The sequence below is a fragment of the Callorhinchus milii genome, unplaced genomic scaffold (genome assembly GCF_018977255.1).
Source record: "Callorhinchus milii isolate IMCB2004 unplaced genomic scaffold, IMCB_Cmil_1.0 Scaffold5, whole genome shotgun sequence".
Classification (NCBI taxonomy): Eukaryota; Metazoa; Chordata; class Chondrichthyes; order Chimaeriformes; family Callorhinchidae; genus Callorhinchus; species Callorhinchus milii.
In genome coordinates, this window is record NW_024704746.1 from 68,072,196 (window position 1) to 68,099,719 (window position 27,524).

At 47.9% G+C, this 27,524-nt stretch overlaps 1 protein-coding gene across 4 annotated transcripts; it reads left to right on the plus strand.

Annotated features, from left to right (window-relative positions):
* Positions 1–8,392: 8,392 nt before the first annotated feature.
* LOC121849221 (protein NLRC3-like) lies at positions 8,393–27,051 on the plus strand. Of its 4 annotated transcripts, none has more exons than XM_042335557.1 (10): positions 13,859–13,883; positions 15,407–15,540; positions 15,736–15,801; positions 17,611–17,958; positions 19,799–19,981; positions 21,772–21,804; positions 23,090–24,836; positions 25,396–25,482; positions 25,752–25,919; positions 26,546–27,051. In XM_042335557.1, the coding sequence occupies exons 2-10, from the start codon at positions 15,450–15,452 to the stop codon at positions 26,868–26,870; spliced, it is 3,048 nt and encodes a 1,015-aa protein (XP_042191491.1). In that variant the 5' UTR covers positions 13,859–13,883; positions 15,407–15,449; the 3' UTR covers positions 26,871–27,051. The 4 variants fall into 4 exon arrangements, with proteins under 4 accessions (XP_042191493.1, XP_042191492.1, XP_042191491.1 ...); XM_042335556.1 differs by lacking the exon at positions 13,859–13,883 and adding an exon at positions 14,256–14,403 and having other exon boundaries at positions 26,546–26,921; XM_042335559.1 differs by lacking the exons at positions 13,859–13,883; positions 15,407–15,540 and adding an exon at positions 8,393–8,421 and having other exon boundaries at positions 26,546–26,921.
* The last annotated feature ends 473 nt before the right edge of the window (positions 27,052–27,524 follow it).

The window sequence follows — 27,524 nt, forward strand, 5'->3', positions numbered from 1 at the left end:
TCCAGCCCCCGCACCGTCTCGTATGGCATTCCTCAGGGCTCTGTCCTTGATCCCCTACTCTTCAATATCTATACGCTCCCTCTTGGTGACATCATTGGCAGATATGGGGTCAACTTTGACATGTATGCGGATGACACCCAACTCTACCTCTCTGCCTCCACCCTTGACTCCAGGACCCACTGCTGTCCTGAGAATGGCTGACAGACATCAAGTCCTGAGGAGAACTAAATTTTTTCCGTTGAACGTCAATAAGACCAAGGCTCTCCTGATTGGCTCCCATCAGCGCCTCCTCACCTCAGGCGCTGACAGCATCACCATCCATGGCTGCACATTCCACCTCACTGAGCCGGTCCCGAACCTTGGCGTCTTGTTCGACCCTCAACTATTCTTTCTACCCCATGTCTGTGTCATGACCCACTCTGCCTTCCTCTACCTATGCAACATCACCCGCCTCCGCCATTGTCTCACACCGCAGGCCAATGAAACCTTCATTACATTGAGGCTTGACTGTGCAAACTCCTTGCTTGCCACCACCAACCCTTCCCGATAGGCTGCAGATCATCCAGAACTCTGGAGCCGCATCCTCTCCCGCAACAAGCTCAGCGACCCCCATCCTCGCCCGACTCCACTGGCTTCCCATCACACAGAGGATTCAGTTCAAGATCCTGGTCCTCGCCTTCAAAGCCCCTCCATGGCCTCGCTCTCTGTGTGTGGAGGGTGGAGAGGGATGGAGATGAAGCGAATCTGGTTACTCAGCAGAGAGGCTATCACCAGCACAGAGTATATGAGCCAGAATTTCAAGTCCTGTTATTTCAATGCTGAACCATTGGATGGCAATGTTGCATTCAAAGTAAAATGGTTTATTCCAAAATCTGCGAGAGGTGGAGAGTTCTAATTACTGTATTTTACAGGAAACTTTCTTGTAACTGTACACACAGCTGCAGCATCACAGCAAGCCTCAGAGTCAGGTATTTCATTTTCTATTGTGGCTTTCGACTACCGAAGGGGTCCTGTAGCTCAGTGGTTAGAGCACTCGCTTTGCAAGTGAGAGACCTGAGTTCAATTCCAGGCAGAGGGCGAAACCTTGGGCAAGTTTCCTTACTCCACACAGAGCCTAATAATAATCCCTCCAAAACCAAAAACAATAATAAATTGGTCATTTTCAATCTACGACTGTTTGTGGGACATTGCTGTGCGCAATTGGCTGCCGCGTTCGCCCACAAATATACAGTCAATTCACTTTACAGTGTGTTCTGTGAAGCGCTTTGGGACGTCCTCCGACGTGAAAAGCGCTATATCAAATGCAAGGATTATTATTATTATTATTATTAAGGCATAGGCTTGGAGAGTTCACATGAAATTGAAAGAATGCAGAGTCAATTCCCAAATGGGTGTTTTCTGATAAAGAGCAGTTGGCCATCCTGCTTGGCTATTAATCGCCGCCTTGCCTCTCGCTCTGCTAGTTTCCACCACTCCTGCTCACCGAGCTAGTGCTCAAATTTCTGTTTGACCCTCAGCTCTGTTACATACCCTACATCTGGTCTTTGATCAAGACTGCCTTCTCCCGTCCCCAGTGCAGCCTAAAGCCTCATTCACATTGTTGCCACGTTAAGATGACATCTCTGTAACACTATTTTCACAGCTTCCTAGCTCTACCCTCCATAAACTTCAGCTCATTTCAAGATACTTTCTGACCATTTTGATCTCATGGTTTAGGTTGACAGCAGAGTGCAGCACTGGGGGGTGCTCTGCATTGGTGAAGGTATCATCCTTCAGCTGAGATATTAAACCAAGACTCTCTCTGCTTGTTCACGTAGACATTGAAAAACCCATGACATGATTTATAATGATAATCCTTCCATTTGATTTAGCACTTTTTAAGTCTTCCAGACCTCTCAAAGAGCTTCACAGAATATTCTGTAAAGTGAATTGACTATCTATTTCGTGGGCGAAACGCTGAAGGGAACTTTCCTCCAGTGTCCTGGCCAACAATCCCCCAAATAAAATTGGCCATTCACACTATGGCCCATAGTGGGAGATTGTGTTGCTCCATTTGCCTACAAATACACAGTAAACCCTGTGAAGCATTTTGAGATGCCCTTCCAATATGATAAAGCACTATACCAAATGTAAGTATTATTATCAAGAGTAAGTAGATGGTGAATTCTCAGTTCAATTCACTAAACTGGGATATTTCCAGACAAGAAGCCTATTGGGTTTGTCTTGAAAAGTGAATTGAGCACAAATATACCACAGTTTTCTAATAATTTGTGGATTTGGAAAATCCTTTTGATAATAATGTTGCTGTAATGTTGTTGTCTGCTGAATTTATTGAAAGCACTTTGCACTGCCTTGTGTATTTTACTCTTAATCTTCTTCATAATAGAGCACTTGCCTCGCAAACCGATTGCTTTTCCGGCGGTAATAATCCCTTAAAAAAAGAAATTGGTCACTCAAGCCACGACTGTTTGTGCGGACGCTGCTGTGTGCAATTGGCTGCCGCTTGTCACCTGCAAAATATTCAAGTCAATTCATTTCACAGTATAGGCTGTGAAGTGCTTTAAGATGTCTAGAAGACGTGATAAGGCGCTATATCAAATGTGAGGTTTATTATCATTATTATTGCTCCCACCAATTATTTGACTCCCTCCACCCACCATCTGCGGATGGAAATTCAGCCTTTAGACAACCCCCCCCCCACCAACCCCCCTCTGAAATTCAGTCCGAAAACTCCTTGAACTTGCTCTGAGCCCCTCGCCAGCTCCCGTTATCTGGCCAACAAATGCCCGGGCAAAATGGGTCACTCACTTCTTGGTTGTTTGTGGGGACGTTGCTGTGTGGAGATTGAATGCTGTGTCCAACTCACAAAGTGCAGAAACACTACACGTCACAGTGAATCCACTGAAACGAAACTGAAGATGGTGTGGCAGGTAAACTGCGAGGTCTGTCACATGTGGGAGTCAATGGAGGGCGCCTTAAGTCCGGGTAACTTCGTCTGCCGCAAGTGTCTAGAAATCAGAGAGCTCCAGCTGAGAGTAGCTGAGCTGGAGTCTCAGGTGGAGACGCTGCACAGCATTAGGGATGGAGAAAACTTCCTGGACAGCTTTATCCTGGAGCCGGACACTCCCCTGAGTCCCAAGGAAGAAGAATGTAGCAGCGACGGACATGACTGGGTGACAGTCAGGCGGGCAGGCAAGCGTTCCCGAAAGAGAGGGGCTGAAGCATCTCAGACTTTAGCCTTGTCTGACAGGTATGAAATATTGGCAACCTGTGTGGATAAGGAAATCTGCGAGGAAGACGGGCAAACTGACCCCAACACCCCTGTGCAGGAGGTTAAAAATGTAATTCTTATTGGGGATGAGACAGTCGGGAGGACTGATACAGTTTTCTGTAGCCGTAGCAGGGAGACAAGAGGACTCTGTTATCTTCCTGGGGCCGGGGTGACGGATGTCACCGCCGGGCTGGAGATAAATTTGAGGCATGAGGGAGAGGATCCAATCGTAATGGTACATCATATAGGGACCAATGACATTGGTAGGACCAGTAGGGACGAGTTAAGGAGCGAGTTCCGGGAATTGGGAATTAAACTAAGGAATAGAACTTCCAAAGTGATGATATCGGGACTGTTACCTGAGCCGGGAGCTAACTGGTACAGGCAAAAGAAGATCATGGATCTGAATGCCTGGCTAAAAGAGTGGTGCGGAGAGCAGGAATTCCAATTCATGGGCCACTGGCACGAGTAGTGGGGAAGATGGGAGCTTTTCCAAAGGAATGGGCTCCATCTAAATAGGGCTGGGACAAATGTCCTGGCTACCCATTTAAATAAATAGGGAGGTAGAAAGGGCTTTAAACTACTANGGGGGGAGGTAAAAACATAGTAAAGTATAGTCCACCACAGTTAAACTTGAGATCAACAAAAGCAAGAGAGCAGATTAACAAGGGAGAAGAGCAAAGTGTGTCACCGGAAAAGGAAGTACAGTGATAGAGTGCTGGTGAATAGGGTTAATAGCCGGAAGTCAGAATTAAGGGCACTATATCTGAATGCACGAAGCATTCGTAACAAGATAGATAATGAAGGATGGGATACAAACAGTAGAGAGGAAGGATTTTAAATCTGAAAAGCAAGATGTAGAGTCAGTGTGGGTAGAGATACGTAACTTCAAGGGGCAGAAAACTGTTGTGGGAGTAGTTTATAGACCCCCAAACAGTGGTCAAAGTATCGCTCAAGGTATAAATCAAGAGATTAGTGGAGCATGTAGCAAAGGAAAGACACTAATTGTGGGTGATTTTAGCCTGCACATAGACTGGGACAACCAAATTGGGAAAGGTAACAGAAGAGGAGTTTATAGAATGTATTAGAGATAATTTTCTAGATCAATATGCTGAGGAGCCGACCAGGGAACAAGCCATATTAGACCTTGTTTTGTGTAATGAAACAGGGCTGATCAGCAAACTGGAACTGAAGGCTCCTCTCGGGCAAAGCGATCATAATATGATGGAATTTAGCGTTAAGTTAGAGAGGGAAGTAGTTAAATCTGAAGCAAAAGTCTTCAATTTAAATCGAGCCAAATTTGCTGTTATGAGAGAGGATTTAGCCAAAATAAACTGAGAGACTAAACTTAAAGATTTGACGGTAGACCAGCAATGGCAGACATTCAAGGAGATAGTGCAAAATTCCTAACGAGCACATATTCCTTTGAGGAATAAGAATGCCACGGGAAAGGTGGTGCAGCCGTGGCTAATGAGAGCAGTTAGGGACAGTATCAAAGCAAAAGAAAAAGCCTATAAAACAGCGAAGATGAGTAGTAAACCCGAGGATTGGGAGAACTTTAGGGAACAACAGAGGAGGACCAAAAAATTGATCAAGAGGCAGAAAATAGATTATGAGGGCAAACTAGCAAAGAACATAAAAACAGACTCCAAGAGTTTTTACAAATATATAAAGAGGAAAAGGCGAGCGAGGGTGAATGTGGGTCCATTACAGGCAGAGACCGGAGGAATTATAATAGGGGACAAAGACATGGCAGAGTCATTAAACAAGTATTTTTCTACAGTCTTCACCGTAGAAGACACTGGAAACATACCAAATATAGAGGACCAAGAAGACAATGTTCGCGAACAACTTAGGGAGATTAACATTAGTAAAGAGATGGTTCTCGGCAAATTCGTGGAGTCCTGTAGCTCAGTGGTTAGAGCACTCGCTTTGCAAGTGAGAGACCTGAGTTCAATTCCAGGCAGGGCGAAACCTTGGGCAAGTTTCCTTACTCCACACGCCTAATAATAATCCCTCCAAAACCCCAAAACAATAATAAATTGGTCATTTTCAATCTACGACTGTTTGTGGGACATTGCTGTGCGCAATTGGCTGCCGCGTTCGCCCACAAATATACAGTCAATTCACTTTACAGTGTGTTCTGTGAAGCGCTTTGGGACGTCCTCCCGACGTGAAAAGCGCTATATCAAATGCAAGGATTATTATTATTATTATTAAATTGTCGGGTCTTAAAACCGATAAATCCCCGGATGGCCTGCATCCGAGAGCTTTAAAGGAGGTGACTACTGAGATAGTGGATGGCATGTCTATAATCTTCCAAAAGTCTGTGGATACTGGAAAAGTTCCCATTGATTGGAAGATTGCAAACGTAACTCCACTATTTAAGAGTGGGAGAGAAAATAGGGAAAACTATAGACCAGTTAGTTTGACTTCAGTTGTAGGGAAAATTCTTGAGTCCTTAATAAAAGACGTAGTTATGGGATACCTGGAAGACCATAAAAAGATTAGGCGGTCAACACGGCTTTACAGAGGGAAGTCATGTTTGACTAACCTTTTAGAATTTTTTGAGGATGTATCCAGGAGGTTGGATAAGGGGGAACCAGTAGATGTGGTATTTTAGGAAGGCATTTGTGCCACACAAAAGGCTGTTACTCAAGATCAAGGCCCACGGGATTAATGGGACAATATTAACATGGATAGAAGAGTGGCTATCGGGTAGAAAGCAGAGAGTAGTGATAAACGGATCATTCTCGAATTGGCAGGAGATGTAACTAGTGTAGTGCCACAAGGATCAGTGCCTCGGCCTCAGCTATTTACCATTGACATCAATGATCTGGACGAGGACATTGAATGTAATGTGTCTAAATTCGCGGATGATACTAAACTCGGCAGCAGAGTGAGCTCTCAGGATGATGCAAAAAGATTGCAACAAGATATAGATAGGCGCGGGGAGTGGGCAAGTAGGTGGCAGATGGAATTCAATGTTAGCAAGTGTGAAATTGTTCACCTCAGCAGCAAGAATGAAAGAACAGATTATTTTCTGGAAGGGGAGAAGTTAGATAGAGTTAGTATTCAAAGGGATTTGGGTGTCCTTGTACACCAGTCCCAAAAAGTTAGTTTGCAGTGCAGCAGCAACTAAGAAGGCGAACGGCAGTTAGCGTTCATTTTGAAAGGTTTAGAATATAAGAGTAGGGAAGTTTTGTTGCAACTGTATAGGGCTTTGGTGAGACCGCACCGAGAGTATTGTGTGCAGTGTTGGTTTCCTTATTTAAAAAAGGACATACTGCCCTCGAGGGGGTGCAGCGTAGATTCACTCCGTTAGTTCCTGGGATGAGGGGACTGACCTATGAGGATAGGGCTGTATTCTCTATAGAGTACAGAAGAATTAGGGGAGAACTTATTGAAACATATAAGATTCTTAAAGGGCTGATATAGTAGACACTGAGGGTCTGTTTCCCCGGTGGGAGAATCTGTAACCGGGGCTCACAGCCTTTTAGAACAGAGTTGAGGAAACATTTCTTCACTCAGAGGGCAGTGAACTTATGGAATGCACTGCCCCAGAAGGGCTGTAGATGTCAGTCAGTCCTCGAACATCTTCAAGGCTGAGACTGAGAGATTCTTGAACAATAGAGGGATTAGGGGATATGGGGACAGAGCGGGTAATCAGAGTGAGGGGAGAAGATCAGCCGCGATCTTATTGAATGGCGGAGCACAGGCTCGAGGGGCTGATGGCCGACTCCTGTTCCTAATGCTTATGCTTTTATGTTCTTATGAAAGTCATTTATAATAATAATAATAATAATAATAATCCTCGCATTTGATATAGCGCTTTTCACGTCGGGAGGACGTCCCAAAGCGCTTCACAGAACACACTGTAAAGTGAATTGACTGTATATTTGTGGGCGAACGCGGCAGCCAATTGCGCACAGCAATGTCCCACAAACAGTCGTGGATTGAGTGACCAATTTCTTATTGTTTGTGGTGTTTGAGGGTTATTATTAGGCTCTGTGTGGGTGGGGGCACTGCCCGAGGTGTCCCTCTGACTCCAATTGAGCTTTTTCGGGGAAAACAAAACTAAAACAAAACAAGTGTCGGAGCTGTCAATCACCAGCGGCCCCGCCCCCGTGTCCCTGCCATTGGCCAACGGGAGCTGCCGCGGCTTCCTATTGGCCGCCAACCCGTCAATCAACGCTCCGCTCCGCCCCCCCACCACAGCCTTGTTTCCCGACTGCGAACATTGGGGAACTGATCAGAGGTTCGCGGACCCCAAACCCTCAGCGACTGTCCTCCCTGTGTCCCCCCCCCCACCCCCCCCACCCCCCCTGTGCCTGAGCCCCGGGACCCCCCCCCCTGTGTCCCCCCCCACCCCCCCTGTGCCTGAGCCCCGGGACCCCCCCCTCCCTGTGTCCCCCCCCACCCCCCCCCCCCCTGTGCCTGAGCCCCGGGACCCCCCCCCTCCTGTGTCCCCCCCCACCCCCCCACCCCCTGTGCCTGAGCCCCGGGACCCCCCACCCCCCCTGTGTCCCCCCCCCACCCCCTGTGCCTGAGCCCCGGGACCCCCCCTCCCTGTGTCCCCCCCCCACCCCCCCCCCCCCCACCCCCCCTGTGCCTGAGCCCCGGGACCTCCCCCCTGTGTCCCCCACCACCCCCCCTGTGCCTGAGCCCCTGGACCCCCCCCCTCCCTGTGTCCCCCCCCCCACCCCCCCCTGTGCCTGAGCCCCGGCACCCCCCCCTGTGTCCACCCCCCACCCCCCCTGTGCCTGAGCCCCTGGACCCCCCCCTCCCTGTGTCCCCCCCCCCAGCCCCCCCTGTGCCTGAGCCCCGGGACCCCCCACCCTGTGTCCCCCCTCCACCCCCCCTGTGCCTGAGCCCCGGGACCCCCCCTGTGCCTGAGCCCCGGGACCCCTGTGTCCCCCCCCCCACCCCCCCCTGTGCCTGAGCCCCGGGACCCCCCCCTGTGTCCCCCCCCCCCACCCCCCCTGTGCCTGAGCCCCGGGACCCCCCCCCTGTGTCCCCCCCCACCACCCCCCTGTGTCCCCCCTGTGCCTGAGCCCCGGGACCCCCCCCCTGTGTCCCCCCCACCACCCCCTGTGTCCCCCCTGTGCCTGAGCCCCGGGACCCCCTCTCTCCCTCTCTCTGAGCTTCTGGTGAGTACCTTATTGTAGTCGCTGGGAATCGGCAATAATGCGCTGTGTGTGTGGGTGCGGGTGCGGGTGGGGGGTGTGGGGGTACGGGGGCGGGTACGGGGGGGTGGGGTGTGTGGGGGTGCGGGTGTGGGGGTGCGGTGGGGGTGGGGGGTACGGGGGGGGTGGGGGGGGTGCGGGTGGTGGGGGGTGCGGGGTGGGGTGTGGGGGTGCGGGTGGGGGGGGTATGTGAGGGTGCGGATGGGGGGTGGGGGGGTGTGTGGGGGTGGGGGTGTGTGTGGGGGTGCGGGTGGGGGTGGGGGTGTGTGTGGGGGTGCGGGTGGGGTGGGGGGTGTGTGGGGGTGCGGGTGGGGGTGGGGGGTGTGTGGGGGTAGGGGTGGGGGGTCTGTGGGGGTGGGGTGTGTGTGGGGGGTGCGGGTGGTGGGGGGTGTGTGGGGGTACGGGTGGGGGTGGGGGGGTGTGTGGGGGTGCGGGTGGTGGGGGTGTGGGGGTACGGGTGGGGGTGGGGGTGTGTGTGGGGGTGCGGGTGGTGGGGGTGTATGTGGGGGTACGGGTGGGGGTGTGTGTGCGGGTGGTGGTGGGGGTGTGTGTGGGGGTGCGGGTGGGGGGGGTCTCAAGGCTGCGTTCTCATCCACAGATGGTGGTGGGAGTCAGAAGTGTAAAGTGACTGTGTTTTCGCTTTGTGGATGTGGCCCAACGGCCAATTTAAACTAAAGCGAAACTGAAAGTCCTTTCAGGGAAAATAAACACTAATGGGAGTTGGAGAACAACACCCAAAGCAGAGCCTGACCCGGAGGGTCTGCTCCGGCCACGGACACGTGTGCTGCTGAACGGGAGCAGTTGAACCATTTGTAGGTGTCACACGTGTAGAGACAGTGGAGAACCGCACGAGAGGCCTCGAGGGAGATATGGCTGTGAAAACGGCTTTTAGTGAGAATATCATCAAACAGACGCTTTAGACGTTGACGAGAGCCAAAGGGTACGGCTTCCGTCGTGTCAACGTTCAGCTGAAGGAAATTTACGCTCATCCAGTCCCTGAGGTCTGACAGGCGGAACATCAGGGGACTGGGGGGGGCGCAAAGTGAGGTGGAAAAATAGAGTTGGGTGTCGTCCACATACATGTGGAAGTGTACCCAATGTCTGCGGATGACATCCCTAAGAGGGAGCATGTAGATTAGGAAGGGGCGGGGGCCCAGGATGGATCCTTGGGGTACCCACAGGTGACCGGGTGAGAGCGGGAGGAGAAGCCGTTTGTGCAGATGTACTGCTGGTGGTTTCTGAGATAGTAATAGTAATCCTTGCATTTGATATAGCGCTTTTCACGTCGGGAGGACGTCCCAAAGCGCTTCACAGAACACACTGTAAAGTGAAGTGACTGTATATTTGTGGGCGAACGCGGCGGCCAATTGCGCACAGCAATGTCCCACAAACAGTCGTAGACTGAAAATGACCAATTTATTATTGTATTGTTTTTTTGGAGGGATTATTATTAGGCTCATTGTGGAGTAAGGAAACTTGCCCGAGGTTTGGCCCTGACTGACCCCCCGGGGATTGAACTCACGTCTCTCACTCACAAAGCGAGTGCTCTAACCCCTGAGCTACAGGACTCCCCCTGAGCGACAGCACTGATTGCAGTGCCACAAGTGACACCAATACAACACGGTGTCACAGCTTCAAATAGGTGGTTCCTATTTGTGACCGAGACTTCACAGAGAAACACAAGTATGAGATAATAATAATAATAATAATCCTCGCATTTGATAAAGCGCTGTTCACGTCGGGAGGACGTCCCAAAGCGCTTCACAGGACACACTGTAAAGTGAATTGACTGTATATTTGTGGGTGAACGCGGCAGCCAATTGCGCACAGCATCGAGATAGGACTCGAACCAGCGAGTGCGGCCCCACTGAGGTGGATGACGGAGGAAAGGCGGTGGAGGAGGATTGCGTCATAACATAACATAACATGTAGGAGCAGGAGGAGGCCATTCGGCCCTTCGAGTCTGCCCCGCCATTCAATCATGGCTGATCTTCTAATCTAACTCCAGCTAATGACCTGACGCTGCCTTATCCCCATATAATAATAATAATAATAATAATAATCCTTGCATTTGATATAGCGCTTTTCACGTCGGGAGGACGTCCCAAAGCGCTTCACAGGACACACTGTAAAGTGAATTGACTGTATATTTGTGGGCGAACGCGGCAGCCAATGGCGCACAGCAATGTCCCACAAACAGTCGTGGATTGAGTGACCAATTTCTTATTGTTTGTGGTGTTTGAGGGTTATTATTAGGCTCTGTGTGGGTGGGGGCACTGCCCGAGGTGTCCCTCTGACTCCAATTGAGCTTTTTCGGGGAAAACAAAACTAAAACAAAAGTGTCGGAGCTGTCAATCACCAGCGGCCCCGCCCCCGTGTCCCTGCCATTGGCCAACGGGAGCTGCCGCGGCTTCCTATTGGACGCCAACCCGTCAATCACCGCTCCGCTCCGCCCCCCCACCACAGCCTTGTTTCCCGACTGCGAACATTGGGGAACTGATCAGAGGTTCGCGGACCCCAAACCCTCAGCGACTGTCCTCCCTGTGTCCCCCCCCCCACCCCCCCTGTGCCTGAGCCCCGGGACCCCCCCCTCCCTGTGTCCCCCCCCACCCCCCCTGTGCCTGAGCCCCGGGACCCCCCCCTGTGTCCCCCCCACCCCCCCTGTGCCTGAGTCCCGGGACCCCCCCCTCCCTGTGTCCCCCCCCACCCCCCCTGTGCCTGAGCCCCGGGACCCCCCCTCCCTGTGTCCCCCCCCCACCCCCCCTGTGCCTGAGCCCCGGGACCCCCCCCCCCTGTGCCCCCCCCCCACCCCCCCTGTGCCTGAGCCCCGGGACCCCCCTGTGTCCCCCCCCACCCCCCCTGTGCCTGAGCCCCGGGACCCCCCCCCCCTGTGTCCCCACCCACCCCCCCTGTGCCTGAGCCCCGGGACCCCTGTGTCCCCCCCCACCCCCCCTGTGCCTGTGTCCCCCCCCCCCCCCCCCTGTGCCTGAGCCCCGGGACCCCCTCTCTCCCTCTCTCTGAGCTTCTGGTGAGTACCTTATTGTAGTCGCTGGGAATCGGCAATAATGCGCTGTGTGTGTGGGTGTGGGTGCGGGTGGGGGGTGTGGGGTACGGAGGCGGGTACGGGGGGGGTGTGTGGGGGCGGGGGTGCGGTGGGGGTGTGGGGGTACGGGGGCGGGTACGGGGGTGGGGTGTGTGGGGGTGCGGGGGTGCGGGTGTGGGGGTGCGGTGGGGGTACGGGGGTGTGGGGGTGCGGGTGGTGGGGGGTGCGGGTGGGGGGGGGTGTGGGGGTGCGGGTGGTGGGGTGTGCGGGGTGGGGGGTGTGGGGGTGCGGGTGGGGAGGTATGTGAGGGTGCGGATGGGGTGGGGGGTGTGTGGGTGGGGTGTGTGTGGGTGGGGGGGGGTGTGGGGGTGCGGGGGGGGGGTATGTAAGGGTGCGGATGGGGGGTGGGGGGGTGTGTGGGGGTGCGGGGTGGTGGGGGGGTGTGTTGGGGGTGGGGGTGGGGGGTGTGTGGGGGTAGGGGTGGGGGGGGGTGTGTGGAGGTTGGCGGTGGGGGAGTGGTGTGGGGGGTGCGGGTGGGGGGTGGGGGGTGTTTGTGGGGGGGATGCGGGTGGGGGTATGTGAGGGTGCGGATGGGGGTGGGGGGTGTGGGGGGGGGGCGGGTGGTGGGGGTGGGTGTGTGTGTCGGGGTACGGGTGGGGGTGTGTGTGGGGGTGCGGGTGGGGTGTGTGGGGGTACGCGTGGGGGTGGGGGGTGTGTGGGGGGGTGGGGTGGGGGGGTGTGTGGGGGTGCGGGTGGGGGTGTGTGTGGGGGTGCGGTAGGGTGTGTGGTGGGTGTGTGGGGGTACGGGTGGGGGTGGGGGGGTGTGTGGGGGTGCGGGTGGGGGGGGTCTCAAGGCTGCGTTCTCATCCACAGATGGTGGTGGGAGTCAGAAGTGTAAAGTGACTGTGTTTTCGCTTTGTGGATGTGGCCCAACGGCCAATTTAAACTAAAGCGAAACTGAAAGTCCTTTCAGGGAAAATAAACACTAATGGGAGTTGGAGAACAACACCCAAAGCAGAGCCTGACCCGGAGGGTCTGCTCCGGCCACGGACACGTGTGCTGCTGAACGGGAGCAGTTGAACCATTTGTAGGTGTCACACGTGTAGAGACAGTGGAGAACCGCACGAGAGGCCTCGAGGGAGATATGGCTGTGAAAACGGCTTTTAGTGAGAATATCATCAAACAGACGCTTTAGACGTTGACGAGAGCCAAAGGGTACGGCTTCCGTCGTGTCAACGTTCAGCTGAAGGAAATTTACGCTCATCCAGTCCCTGAGGTCTGACAGGCAGAACATCAGGGGACTGGGGGGGGCGCAAAGTGAGGTGGAAAAATAGAGTTGGGTGTCGTCCACATACATGTGGAAGTGTACCCAATGTCTGCGGATGACATCCCTAAGAGGGAGCATGTAGATTAGGAAGGGGCGGGGGCCCAGGATGGATCCTTGGGGTACCCGCAGGTGACCGGGTGAGAGCGGGAGGAGAAGCCGTTTGTGCAGATGTACTGCTGGTGGTTTCTGAGATAGGACTCGAACCAGGCGAGTGCGGCCCCACTGAGGTGGATGACGGAGGAAAGGCGGTGGAGGAGGATTGCGTGATAACATAACATGTAGGAGCAGGAGTAGGCCATTCGGCCCTTCAAGTCTGCCCCGCCATTCAATCATGGCTGATCTTCTAATCTAACTCCAGCTAATGACCTGACGCTGCCTTCTCCCCATATCCCTTAATCCCTTTTGCAATAAGAAATCTATCTCAGTCTTGAATATGTTCGAGGACTGAGCGTCAACAGCCCTTTGGGGTAGTGAGTTCCATACATTCACTGCCCTTTGAGTGAAGAAGTTCTTCCTCAACTCAGTGCGAAAGGGCTGCCTCTGATTTTAAGGTGTGACCCCTGGTTTTAGTTTCTCCGACCGGGGGAAACAATCTCCCACTGTCTACTCTATCATTGCCCTTTGATGATCTTGTAGGTTTCTATAAGATCCCCTCTAATTCTTCTATATTCCAGAGAATATCGGCCCAAATTGGTCAGCCTATCCCCGTAACTCATCCCCTTCATCCCTGGTACTAACCCAGTAAATCTACGCTGCACCCCCTCCAAGGCAAGTACGTCCTTCCTTAAATAAGGAGACCACAACTGCACACAGTATTCCAGGTGTGGTCTCACCAGGGCCCTATACAGTTGCAGCAAGACTTCCCTACTCTTATACTCTTAACCCTTTCATAATGAATGCTAACATACCGTTCGCCTTCCTAATTGCTTGCTTGCAGTGATCGACTGTGCCGAACGCGGCGGAGGTTCAGGACGAGGAGGCAGAGGGAGCCCTGGTCACAGATAGAGGGGATGTCGTTTGAGACTTTCACAAGCGCAGTCTCTGTCCTGTGAGAAGGTAGGAAACCTGACTGGAGGGGTTTGAAGAGGGAGCGGGAGGAGAGGTGCGCGCGGAGTTGATTGGCAACAACGCGTTCTAAGATTTTGGCGAGGAAGGGCAGTGGGTGTGTGTTTCACTGTCAATAAAGGTACTGATCCCTTGTTTGGTTGTAAAGTGAAACAAGAGGAACTCAAGGGTGTGTCTTAATATTATTAAAAAAAATACACATACTGCAGTATATAATATAAATATCTGCATGTGAGTGTGCTCGATAGCCGAGCTGAGCATCCACTGTACAGAAGAGCTGGATGTATACAGGAACTAAAGTCACTAAAATTGATAGTGCCTCGTTATCTTAATTTAGCTGACATTTTAATGTGTTACTAACTATGAAACCAAGAATTTAATCTAATCTGAGAATACTTTTTAGAGTTAAGGTGGTTGGCAGTCTAAAGCAGAGCGGGTTGAGGGGAGCAGGGAATATTATGTTGTCAGATGTGCCTTCCTTTCTGTGAGAAGTTACACCAAAATTGTTCAGGTGAATCTTAAAATATCTTAACAGTTTTGCATCTGCCGACACAGCCTCCTCTGCTGTCTGTTCTGCCAGTCTATTAGTTCACGATAATTCCTTTAATTCACTTTTCATGTCTTCTCTCCATACTCACAATAGCTATTACAATATAAAATCAATCAAAAACCCATGGATTTTAACTCATCCACTGGGGTGTTGAATTGGAGAGCGATCGAACCCTAGTTGCATAAAAGTTTTAAAAAAATTGTTTTCTGTGCTTCAGTACCACCAGACATTCAGTCACAAACACACTGAAAGAAACATCCGTGGCTTGGTATGTCGATATACTTGCTTATGATTTTCATTCCATTCCATTTCCATTACATTTCATTCAAATTAGTTCACCGCAATTCCTTTAATTCACTGTTCATGTCTTCTCTCCATACTCACAAAACAACAACATTTGTATACTCTGACTTTCCAAGTACAGCATCAATCACAGACCCATGGATTTGAATCCATCCACTTGGGTGGTGAATTGGGCGACCAAATCCTAGTTGCATAAATAATAATAATAATAATAATCCTTGCATTTGATATAGCGCTTTTCACGTCGGGAGGACGTCCCAAAGCGCTTCACAGAACACATTGTAAAGTGAATTGACTGTATATTTGTGGGCGAACGCGGCAGCCAATTGCGCACAGCAATGTCCCACAAACAGTCGTAGATTGAAAATGACCAATTTATTATTGTTTTTGGTTTTGGAGGGATTATTATTAGGCTCTGTGTGGAGTAAGGAAACTTGCCCAAGGTTTGGCCCTCTGCCTGGAATTGAACTCAGGTCTCTCACTTGCAAAGCGAGTACTCTAACCACTGAGCTACAGGACTCCACAAGATTGTTTTCTGTGTTTCATTATCACCAGATTCACACAAGCACCACATTGAAACTGAAAGAAACGTTTGCATGGCTTGCATGTCAATATACTAACGGCTTGTTTCATCCCTGTATTCTCTCTCCTAATGATCTAGATGTCACTTCATGACCTCCAAATAGGCCAAAGGTGCTTGTTTGATGTGGGTCCAAAACATTTCCATTTTCATGACCAAGGCCAATCAAGAGTTCAAGACCAGATCAAGATTTCTATCCCCATCATCCTATTCTGGTAACGACTTTCTGTTTCAGATTCTTCAGCTCCTCCTGCGAGAATGTTTCAGAACTCGTGGGTGGTTCCGCACTCACTGACACTGTGCATCATGTTCCTAATTCTCTTTGATGAAAATCTCTTTGTTTCTCGCATCAGATTTAGCCACTGTATCAAAGGGCACTCGGTAACCCCTTTTTATTCTCTTTATTGCAGATCTCCCAATAAAGATGGAATTTCCTTTAAACAAAACGTTCACAATATTGATATTCTCATTGTTTGGTGAGTGTAGTCTTTATTCTGTGTATCTGTCTGTATGATATCCCTTTTCTATTTATTTAACTGACTTGCCATGACCTGATAAGCTAGAAACACCATCAATAATCGTTATCAATACTTCACCAGTAAAATCCATCCAAACAGCACATTAATCAATATCATCCATGTGGTTTTGTCCACATAATGGTGAGCACATTTAGAAGGTCCATGTTCAGTTTTTAGCTCTCCAGGAAGAATATCATGGGGATGGGAAGGGTGCAGCGCAGATTTATAGGATCACATGATGTATGGGACACTACGTTTATACTGAGGCGAGTTAACTTGAAGCTTTCTCACTGGACCAGAGGAGTTTGAAAGGGGACGTTGTAGAGTTGTTTAAGATTCTGAAACATGACAAAATAAATAGGGAAAAGGTTTCCTTTAGTTGAGGAATCACTGACAAGGATTGTTAACAGAGAAATCAGGGGAGAAGTTTGAAGTAATTTCTTCACCAAGAGAGTTTTTGGGGTGTGGAATTAATTACAAGCTATTGAGGCCAACTTAATAGGATCATGTAAAAGTGAACTGGGTAAGTGGAGTGAAATGTTAAGGAATATGGGGGAAGTGAGATTAATAAAAAGAGCAACTTTATACAAAAAAAATCACGGTGGCATAGATGTAGAACCAGCTGCCCGAAGCAGTGGTAGAACCAGATGGTATAAATGGATTTAAGTTGAAGCTAGATCTACATGTAAGGGAGAAGGGAATAGAAGGGCATGGCAGGCGATAAGTGATGGGTAGAGAATCATGTGGGGTACACATCGGCATGGACTCATTGGGCCAAATGGCCTGTTTCTCTGCTGTACTGCGTATATCCCTATCACCCTCATCCTTGCCCAGCTCCACTGACTTCCCATCACACAGAGGATACAGTTCAAGATCCTGGTCCTCACTTTCAAAGCCCTCCATAGCCTTACTCCCCCCTTCTTCTCTGACCTCCTAACAGCCTACCACCCTGTTCGTTTCCTCCGCTCATCAGGCTCCGGCCTACTTCACGTCGCCCGCCTTGCTAGCCCCACTCTGCAGCCACTCTCGAGAAATCCATCCCGCTGTCTCTTCGCCTTGCCACCTCCCTCGCCATCTTCAAGTCCTTCTTCTTCGACTGTGCTTTCGATCTTCCCGCTTCCCCCCCGCCCTCCACCTTCCCCCACCCCAGGCTCGGCTCCGTAACTCTGTCTGTCCAGCGCCTTGGGTCATCCTCCCGACATGAAAGGCGCTATACAAATGTAATTCTGTTGTTGTTGTATGTAAATATGATGGGCTAAAAATCTGAAAATTACCTTCTTTGTTGATAATTGCAAGTTAATACTTTAACTGCTGAGTTTCCAGTGATTATGGGAATTCGAGGTTCCATGATTAGGAACTTATGTTTAATTCACCGTGATACAGAAATAAACACTAATAATATTAATAATCCTTGCATTTGGTAGAGTGTCTTAACAACAACAACAACAAGATTACGTTACCACGTTGTTGAGATGCTTCACAGGATGTAAAAGTAATTAAGCTGTGATGTGTAGTGGGAATAGCTGTATTGCTATGGATATGGAGCAAAGACATGTAATTGGAGTTGAGATACAGATCAGCCATGATCTTATAGAATGATGGAACAGGCTTGAGGTCCTGAATGGCCTTCTCCTGCTTCTATGTTTCTATTACAGTAGAGCTTCAATGGGGAAGCAAATACATGATGGGTGGATATCATCTTTCAGTGCTGTAAACTAACTAGGACTCTAGCACTGTAATTAACTATATCAACTTGTAACTTTTTAGGTGAGGTGTCTTTGCACATGATATCTGAAGTCGTCGGCAGAGATGTATTGCTGCCCTGTCTCTTTACACCAGAATCCAATCTTGATCCTGAGAAACTGATCATCAACTGGCAAGGGACAGACGACAACTCAGTGGTTCACAGTTTCTACAGTAACGTTGACCATCCAGAGTATCAGAATCAGAAATTCAGAGGAAGAACACAGCTGTTTCCCAAAGTCATTCTAAATGGAAATGCTTCACTTCAACTGAGAAGGCTGACTTTATCAGACAATGGGAACTACACATGCTACGTTATTCAACATGATGATCATGCCTATGTCAAAATTGTGGTAGAACTCAGAGTGCTTGGTAGGTATTTAGAAATCTTGCAGCAACAACAAGAATAGGAGGGTCTTGAGACATACCTTGAAGGAGGCAAGGGAGACAGCGAGGCAAAGGGACTGTGGGATGGAGTTCCAAAGGGTGGGAGCAGAGAAGCTGAAGGCCCGGCCACCGATTTTGGGGTGGGCAAGACGGGATCTGGAGCAGCTCAAGAGTAGTTTGTTTCTTGAGGGGGTGGGCAGACATCTGACATTTACAGCGGTTGTGCACCCACGTGATGAGTGGGTGTATTGTTCACTTTTGATGATTCCGTGTGAGTCATTTGCAAGAATATGAATGTTTGTTGCAGGTGACAGGGAGGAAGGTTGTGTTATCCAATAGAAAGGTTTTTAAGAACTACAAAAAAGCTTCAAAGTTAAAACTGAATTCATCAATTCTGGACACTCTGAGAAGCTAATGTCAATACAGAAAACCGAGACCGAGGCAGAATTTTGCCCCAAACATCGATAAACAACACTAGCAACTTTAAATGAGGAAGGAGAGGAAGTATTTTTCCATAAACAGCTAAAATTTGAATGGACTAATGGGTTACATCAAAACATATTCTGCATGTTTTAAGAGATACGAGATTTAAGATAAGTGAGCAGGATGTGAACATGTAGATGCAAATATCCGAGTCACACTGCACAGTGCTCCAAGTCAGAGAGCCAGTACGTCTACAGCAAAATACCCAAGGCAGAATTATTTACATCTACACAATACATACACAACACAACCAAATCAGAGAGTATACATAACTTCATGAACAAGGAAGACGAACTTTAAAATGTTAAAATGTCACAGTGATTAACTGTCATGTCTAGTGACTTCTGTAGGCAAATGTGGCAGTCATTTTGTGCACAGCATGGTCCCACGCAGTCATGAGTTGAATGACCAAATTAGCTGGAGGGCTGTTGGCCAGGACATCCATGGGTTTAAGGCACATTAAGTTGACATCTCTCAAGAAAAGTAGACCACAGGCTAGCATTGCCTAAGACTGTTGGCCTCGTTTCCAAGATTGCACTCACATGAAGCACCACCCAAGCACTGTAGCTTACGTGCTGGAGAGATTGTGTGCGGTTTCTGTTTCTGTGGTTTATTTTCTTTGTTAGTCAGGAAAGGCTGCAACACAGGAAGTCAGTGTAAGTATTTTTGTAAGTCAAAACTGCAGATCTGTTTTAGCCATTGCAGCACTGCACATCCGCACATGTCAACAGCACAGTGCACATCCGCACATGTCAACAGCACAGTGCACATCTGCACATGTCAACAGCACAGTGCACATCTGCATATGTCAACAGCACAGTGCACATATGCACATGTCAAGCAATCACCACATCTGTGTAATCACAAGTCAGGAAGTTTAATATTCCACAAGGCTGAGATCAAATGAGTTGAAGAGCTTTCTTCACATGAACCTCTCCTGTGATCTTGTGCAATGACTTGTACTTTAATGGCTGGGAGTAGGGCATCTTTGGACACACACAAGTCCAGACACTGTCAGGTTACTCCAGAATACAGTGGAAGCAGAGACTTCAGCCTAAGTGTTGACAGGTGCTGCTTTTATAGTCCATTTCTGACATTACTGGAGACGACAGCCTCACTAACCAGTTAGAAGCAACTGTTTCCCTCATCTGAAGCCCTCTCTGACACAGAGTGCTGAAAGGGCTTGTACAAGTAAAGTTTGATGCTACACTATTACAGGCCAAAACACACACCTTTCCTCAGGTGATTATAGACTTACACAACCCACATGGTGAAAGCCATAGCACCGCTTTTCAGGAAGAAAATTTGCTGCCACTGCTTTATGGTTATTGCAAACTCCCAGATACAGATACGTCACAAGTCACTGAAGACAACAACCTTGAAGATCAGATTCCAAAGGAACAAATCAGAAGATTGGGAACTGCTGCAGTATTTTTTGTCATTGTCGGGATTGGAATTGGGATCGGGATCAAGATTGCCATCAGGAAATCGATAATGAAAAAACAGCGTCATATGGATCCTGAGAGTAAGTTTTAATATGATGAGCAAGTACCTGATCACCCGCACTAAACTCCGTCACACCACCGCACCATCACAGACTCTCCCCTACCTGTTGCCTCCTCCATCGGCTGCCGCACTTTCAGTCACTAAGCCCTGAAGCTTTGGAAATCTCTCCGCAGATCTCTCTGCCTTACTCCCTCGTTCCCCTCTTTTAGATCACGACTGAAGAGCTTCCTCTTCGACTGTTTCTAGTCACCTCCTCCCCCCGGCTCGGTGTCAGGCTCCGCTACTGTTAAGCGCTCTGAAACGCTGCTGCGCGTGAAGGGCGCTATATGCATGCAAGTTGTTACCTACAGTTGTACATACTATCGACATTCCTGAACCAAGCAAATTATCCCCATTAATCATTTCTGGTGTTTTAAGAACAAGTGCAAGTGAGACTCCACCCATCCGAATAATAATCCTTGCATTTGACATTGCGTCTTATCACGTTTTGAGACGTCTCAAAGCGCTTCACAGAATATCCCCCTCCCCGGCCTCCCCTCACACACTCTATTACCTTCTCTCGCAAATATGTACCAGGTTTCCTCTTAAACACATTGATGCTTCCAGCTTCAACCACAGCATCTGGCTGTGCTTCCACATTTTTACCACTCTATAAAATAATTTCTTCCTAAACTCTGTTTCAGATCTGTTAGTGGCTATTTTAGATTTATGCCCCATTGTTATGGACTTGCGAACGAGCAGAAACAATCTTTTTCTGTTCACCTTACCAAATGCCTCTCCAATTTTAAACGCTTCTATCGAGTCTCTCAATCATCTTATCTCTAAGGATGAAACCCCGAAGCAGTTCAGTCTTTCCTAATACTTAGATACTCTCATCCCTGGGAGCATTCTAGTAAGCCTATGATAATACTACAATAACATTATATAGTGACAAAAACTGCGCACAGTAATCCAAATATGGTCTGACCAACGATTATACAAATTTTACATTACTTCCTTGCTTTTGTGTTCTCTTCCCAGGGCATAAAAAAGTTCCTCTGCACTCTAGTCAGGCTCCGCCATTGTTAAGCGCTCTGAGATGCTGCCCTGGGTGGAGGGCGCTATGTCGGTGCAAGTTGCTGTTGTAGTATTTGGATTCTATATGGTCTTAACCACCTGTGCTGCTGTTTTAAAAGATACAGAGATTGCCCCAGATTGAGTATTGGTCTGTGCTGAGTTAGCTATTCTGGTCTAGTTAGTCTGATTCGGGAAAAGAGGAGAAAATCAACCACAATTCTTACTGCTCTCCGTATTCTTCTCGATTTTGATCTCAGATGCTAGTGTCATCTTACAATTTCTTTGGCTCTCATAGAAATTACAGCACAGAAATGAGCCCATCGTGTCCATACCGCTGGCTCCCTCTGGAGCCCTCTACTGTTAGATTCCCCTGGTCTCTCTCCCCACCACACACATTGTCTGTGCTGTGCGCACTCTCCCTCTGGTGCTGTCCACTATAATCCCATTCTTGTATTCTTTACAGTTAGTTATTCTTTTTCGATGAGCTATAATTTAATAGAAAGATCAGGGGCTCTGAATTGTTTGATTTGGGGAATTTGTAACTAATAATAATACTGGCATTTGATGTAACGCCTTATCACGTCTTCGAGACTCTCAAAGCGCTTCACAGAATATAGTGTAAATTGAATTGACTATATTTTGTGGGCGAAACACGGCAGTCAATTGCGCCCAAACAAAATGTAATATCTAATATCTATATAATATAAACAAACTGTCACTAATTGACTTGGAAATTGTATTTTGTTTTTCCAGGAGCGGCTTTGATAAGATACCCAAACATGGCAGGTAATAAGCTGAGCTCAATTCATGCTGTATTAATTCCAGGCCAATCTCTGCAACTAATTGTAATAAAAAGATGCCTGTTTTCCCCAGGAACAGATAACTGGAGTTTGGATTTGGGACTGTGTTAGTGTGGAGCTTCACGAGTATAATTCATGGCATTTGCTGCTTTCTGCCTTCACCCTGGTTTCTGCCTCAATTACTACTACCCCAGGCTTCTGCTCCTCCCTTTGAATGCCATTAAAATGTTTAATGTTTTCTAACTCAATGCATACCATTTAAACGCAGCATATGCTCACCAAAATGCTGTATAGAATTAGACAAGTGCAGGTGGGCGGGGGCATAAAGCCAGGAGCTTTATTTACAGTGAAATACAGGAAAACGCTCATAATCATATCAGTTGGGAACAACATTTGCAAACTTGTATGATTTAATCATTAATCTACACCGCACATGTGTAATGCAATGCAGCCGGCAAGTCCGCAAGCTGCAGTTTGTCATCCCAGCCAGGAAGTGCTCATGCCGTGATGGGTCACGACTGTTCTCTGCGATTGAAAGCAGCCGTAAGTGCAGGAGTAATGGAGGATAGGAGAGCAGTGTTACCAGTTAGGAGATGATTAATTTGACTGGTGCAAAGAAGTTAAGTCGTTTTGATAGGAAACTGAATGGATGGACGTACGACATTGGCGATTGTACGATTTATAAGCAATTTTTAAATTTATAAGCGATTTATAAGCCTTGAGAGCTTTACTATAATCTACTGGATCAACCACCTTAACTCAATAAGAGCAAATAGTATAGCCCAACATTAAAAGACAGACCCTCTGAGAAGCTCTAGGATGTTGGTTTGAGGAATGACAAATTATACTGGTCACATTAAGTCCTGAGGGAAGAAATTACATCTGAATTTTAATCTTAAACACAAAATACTGCAGTGCTGGAAGTCTGAAATAAAAACTGAAGTCGCTGGGAACTCAGCAGGTCAGACAGCATCTATGGAGAAAAGAAAATGAGTCAACGTTTCGGGTCCACGACCTTTTGTCAGAACACCGGTTCTGGTGAAGGGTTGTGGACTTGAAACGTTAACTCACTTTCCTTTCTCCATAGATGCTGCCTGACCTGCTGAGTTCCCAGCGACTTCAGTTTTTATTCCTAGATTTAATCTATTTTCTTAGCAATTCAGAGCCTCCCGTGTTTGGACAATACATAAGAATTGTGCAAATTGCACAGACTCTGAAATGCTCAGAATATAAAGAACCACAAAATAAAACATGAGTTTGTTTCTTTTCAGATGCTCTTGAAGACTACAAACTGTACCTTACAAAGAAGTATTCTAATATGATCAATAGTAACATGTCCAAATGCTACGCAAGCCTCATGAGGACAGTGGATGTCACATACCCAAAGAAGGAAGGAAAGTTCATTGAGGGAATTAATGGAGGTGGGTCAGACAATACAAAAGAAATCAAACCAACTGAAATGCTGTCTGTGGCACTGGGAAAAAAGTGCTCTTCAAAACGTATCTTAATGGTAGGAGATGCAGGTGTGGGGAAGAGCTGGACAGTTACCTGCATGAGACAAGAATGGGCGTCTGAGTCAAACGAACAACCTTTTAAGTGCATCATTATTTTGAGATTCCATGACTTAAATAAGGTTAAAGAAAAGACAACGCTACGGAAACTGCTTCAGAGCAAGTGCTCATCACTGTCAGAAGTCCTGTCTGCACTTCTCCTTGATCCCCATGATGTGTTGATCACTTTGGATGGGCTGGATGAATTTCACCATCAGCTAAGTTGTGATGCTCCAATAAGGGACATTGACATAGACACTGAAGCTGACGTGAACGTTCTTGTGTCCGATCTGATTTGTGGGCAACTGCTTCCTGCTGCACACATATTGGTTACCTCCCGATGGAATAATGACCAGATAAAAATTAACAAGAAATATTTTGATTGCATCCTGGCCATTTCTGGGTTTACCACTAATCAGCTACGACAATACTGCGATGTGTTCTATCAAGATAAGGAAACAGCAAGCAAGATGTATCAACATTTTACAGAGAAAGAAACCATCACCTATCTGGCCTGCAATCCCCTAAACAGCTATATGCTGTGCAATATTCTGAAGACATGTAAAGATTACTCTGAAGGGGTAACGGCTGTGCCAGTGACTCAGAGCAAACTCTTCTCTCTGTTCTTTGACAGCCTCTTTAGTCATGGTACTCCAGGCACTGACCAGTCACACAAATTGTCAGCGACTGATCTGGAGAAATGTAAGGATAGACCCCATGACAAAATTGTTGAAACCATCCTAAAAGTGGGGAAGCTTTCCTATCACTATCTCTTGTCAGGGAAACACAACATGGTAGAGAAAGATCTGATTGCCTTCGATATAAACCCAACATTTCTTTCCAGTCACTTGTCAAATCTCATCTTGGAAAAGAAATGGGACAATCGGAGCAGCTTTGAGTTCTATCATGCTATGATAATGGAGCAGGTTGCAGCCTGGTATTGTGCAGACTTAGTGAGGGACAAAGCCGAAGAGCTGATCGAATGCCTGGACCTGTGGTGTCTTGGAAAGGTGCCACAGAACTCAAAGAACCCGTTGTGTATTGAAGCAGCCAAGTGGCCTGAGCACAAGAAGAACCTCTTCAGTTTCACCAAAATGTTCATGGGCTTCTTAACGGCAGGACGAGGTGGAAACTTCTGGAAGTCTGCAGCTCCCCTCAGTGATTCTACTTCCCAAGCCCTGGTCAGGTGGTTTAGGGACTGGCTATGTACAGATATAAAGCAGTCTGAGCTGCTAAATTTAATGCATTGCCTTTTCGAGCTGCACGATAACAAAGTGACAGAAGAAGTGTCTCCTCACATCAAACGCATAGACTTTTACAACATTTCTCTGAGCCTCCTGGATATCGCTGCCTTGTGTTACAGTCTCCGTCATTCTCAGGTGGAAAAAATGGACTTAAGACTTTGTGACTTGAAGGATCAAGGCATAAGGCAACTTGAGGAAGTAATTGCCAAGTGCAAATCTGTCTCGTAAGTAACGCTGTTAAATGCTTCACGGGTGATGGGACAGTTCTCTCTGTGTTTCCATTGCAACATCAGTGTGACATATTGCATAGTCATTAGATTAGAATGAAGAACATGCTCACTGTCATACTAGAAAGATTTTATCACCCCAGATCAGGCTGCGCTATCAGCCTCTACGTCCTGACACTCTGGAACACTCTCCCTCTGTCCCTCCGCCTTGCCCCTTCCTTCCCTATCTTCAGGTCCTGCCTGAAGACCTTTCTCCTTGACCGTGCTCTGGGACGAGACCTGCGTGAGGGGCGCTGTTGTTGTTGGTGGTGGTGTTTGCTCAGCCAATTTGTGAATAAGCTCTTCGAGAGGACAAGTTCAGGACAGACAGCAAAAAGGAATCTGTGGGTAAACAACAGTTGGAATGTGTTACCAAAAATCGTTGGGCCACAGAATCATTTAAGAATCAGTTTGATGGTGTAAATGGGAGGATCAGTATTCGCTAATCGCTTGAGATCCTGTGATTTAAAATGGTAATTTAATCCACACTCAAGTGTTTCTAATCTCCATTTTACAGAATAAGTTCTAACAAACTGACTGAAGAGTCAGCCAGGATAATCAGCAACATTCTTCAAGAACCAAGTTGTGCACTTGAAAGGCTATCGTAAGTTCCTAAATACTTTTCGCAATACGTCTATGAAATACGAAGGGAAAATTCCAAAAGATGCCAATCTTTTAAAAAGGGATGCTACGACTTGCCTCTTTGATTATGATTATTTTTCCTCAACCCCGACACCCTTTTCAGCTCCCCTGCTCGGATGCCTAACTCGCTGTGTAAAGTGCTTTGAGACGTCCTCCTGACGTGAAAGACACTATAAGTGTAAATTGTATTGTATCATCACTGTTGTGTGTCTGTTCATTCGCTCTTTGTAGAATTGGAACAAATCACCTTCAATCCAGCGGGGCTCAGATGATATGGAAAGCCCTTGAGAAAAACCAGAGACTCAAGCGCCTTTATTTGTATGATAACGGGATTACAGATAAAGGAACAGAGATAATGCCTGAATGTCTGAAACACAACAAGACCCTTGAAGTCCTACAGTAAGTCTACAATCAATTTTCTAAACGTCAGTGAAACCCCAGCTATAATTACAAGCGAGTCAGCCTGACTCAGTTGATAGCACTTTCGCCTCTGAGTCAAAGCTTTTGGGTTCAAGCCCCATGTTATAAGATGACACTCCAATGCAATGTCGCATTGTTGGGTAAGATGTTAAACCGAGGTCCGTCTACCTGCTCTGGTGGATGTTAAAGGTCCCGTTGGGCTATTCGAAAAGAGAAAAGGAGTTTCTCCCGGTGTCATGGCATACAATCCCCCAAATAAAATAGATCACTCACTGCTTGGCTGTGGGTGGGAGATTGGTAGGCACAATTGGGCTGCTGTATTTGCCTACAATACAGTCACTCCACTTTACAGTATATCCTCTGAAGCACTTGGGATGTCATCCCGATATGAAAGGCACTATACTAAATTATTATTTTAATATTAGGAATTATTATTTTATCATTAGCAATCATCGAGCAATGTTAATTAGACCTCTAATTTTCATACTTTGTCTGTCACAAACAGTAAAGATAGCAAATACACTTCAGTATCCACACCTTATATTGGAGCTAAGGTGACCGTTGACTTTTCATTTCCCAAGCCTGTCTCTTAATGTCTTTCTCAGTTTATGTGGGAACACTTTCAGTGATTGCGGCCAGAGAAATATCCAGCGAGTTAAAGAGCTTCGAGCTGATCTGAAGATCGTTGTGAAGATTGCAGATGATGAAGAACTTGTCGATCGGGTTGAAAACGAAGTCACCCAGCTGATCTCTGACTTTGGGCAGTACGACCGGGAATGGCTGACAAATATTCTGCGAACAATCTTGAGAGATCTTGGAGATGAGATCTCCATAACCAATACCAGAACAGAGACAAAGATTGGTAACATAAAACAAGGGATTCAGATAGTGCAACGCAAGCTTAAATGGGATGCCATAGCCGAATTATAATCCACTCTCCCTCAATTCCTCTGCCTTGCCCTACTTGACATAATAATAATAATAATAATAGTAATAATAATAATAATCCTTGCATTTGATATAGCGCTTTTCATGTCAGGAAGACGTCCCAAAGCGCTTCACAGAACACACTGTAAAGTGAATTGACTGTATATTTGTGGGCGAACGCGGCAGCCAATTGCACACAGCAATGTCCCACAAACAGTCGTAGATTGAAAATGACCAATTTATTATTGTTTTTGGTTTTGGAGGATTATTATTAGGCTCTGTGTGGAGTAAGGAAACTTGCCCAAGGTTTCGCCCTCTGCCTGGAATTGAACTCAGGTCTCTCACTTGCAAAGCGAGTGGTCTAACAACTGAGCTACAGGACTCCTCTCCATGTCCTCTGGTACTGTTCCCACCCCATTAAAAACCGCTGTCATCACTCCTATCCTTAAAAAACCCTCCCTGGACCCTTCTCCACTCCCTAACTACTGCCCCAACTCCAACCTCCCCTTCCTCTCCAAGGTCCTGGAACGAGTTGTTGCTTTTCAGCTACGTTCGTTCCCACACTGCCACTCCCTTCTCGAACCCCTCCAATCGGGTTTCCGTGCCGCCCACAGCACAGAAACAGAGTGACAAATGCCATTCTGTCCATCTGTGACC

What these genes read in the sequence shown, in the direction of transcription:
- LOC121849221 (XM_042335557.1), top strand. Translation starts at nt 15,450, where the DNA reads ATGTGGGTCCAAAACATTTCCATTTTCATGACCAAGGCCAATCAAGAG. An exon ending in ATTGATATTCTCATTGTTTG is followed by an intron (nt 15,802 to 17,610) that starts GTGAGTGTAGTC and finishes GTAACTTTTTAG; the next exon opens with GTGAGGTGTCTTTGCACATG. An exon ending in AAGACCCTTGAAGTCCTACA is followed by an intron (nt 25,920 to 26,545) that starts GTAAGTCTACAA and finishes TGTCTTTCTCAG; the next exon opens with TTTATGTGGGAACACTTTCA.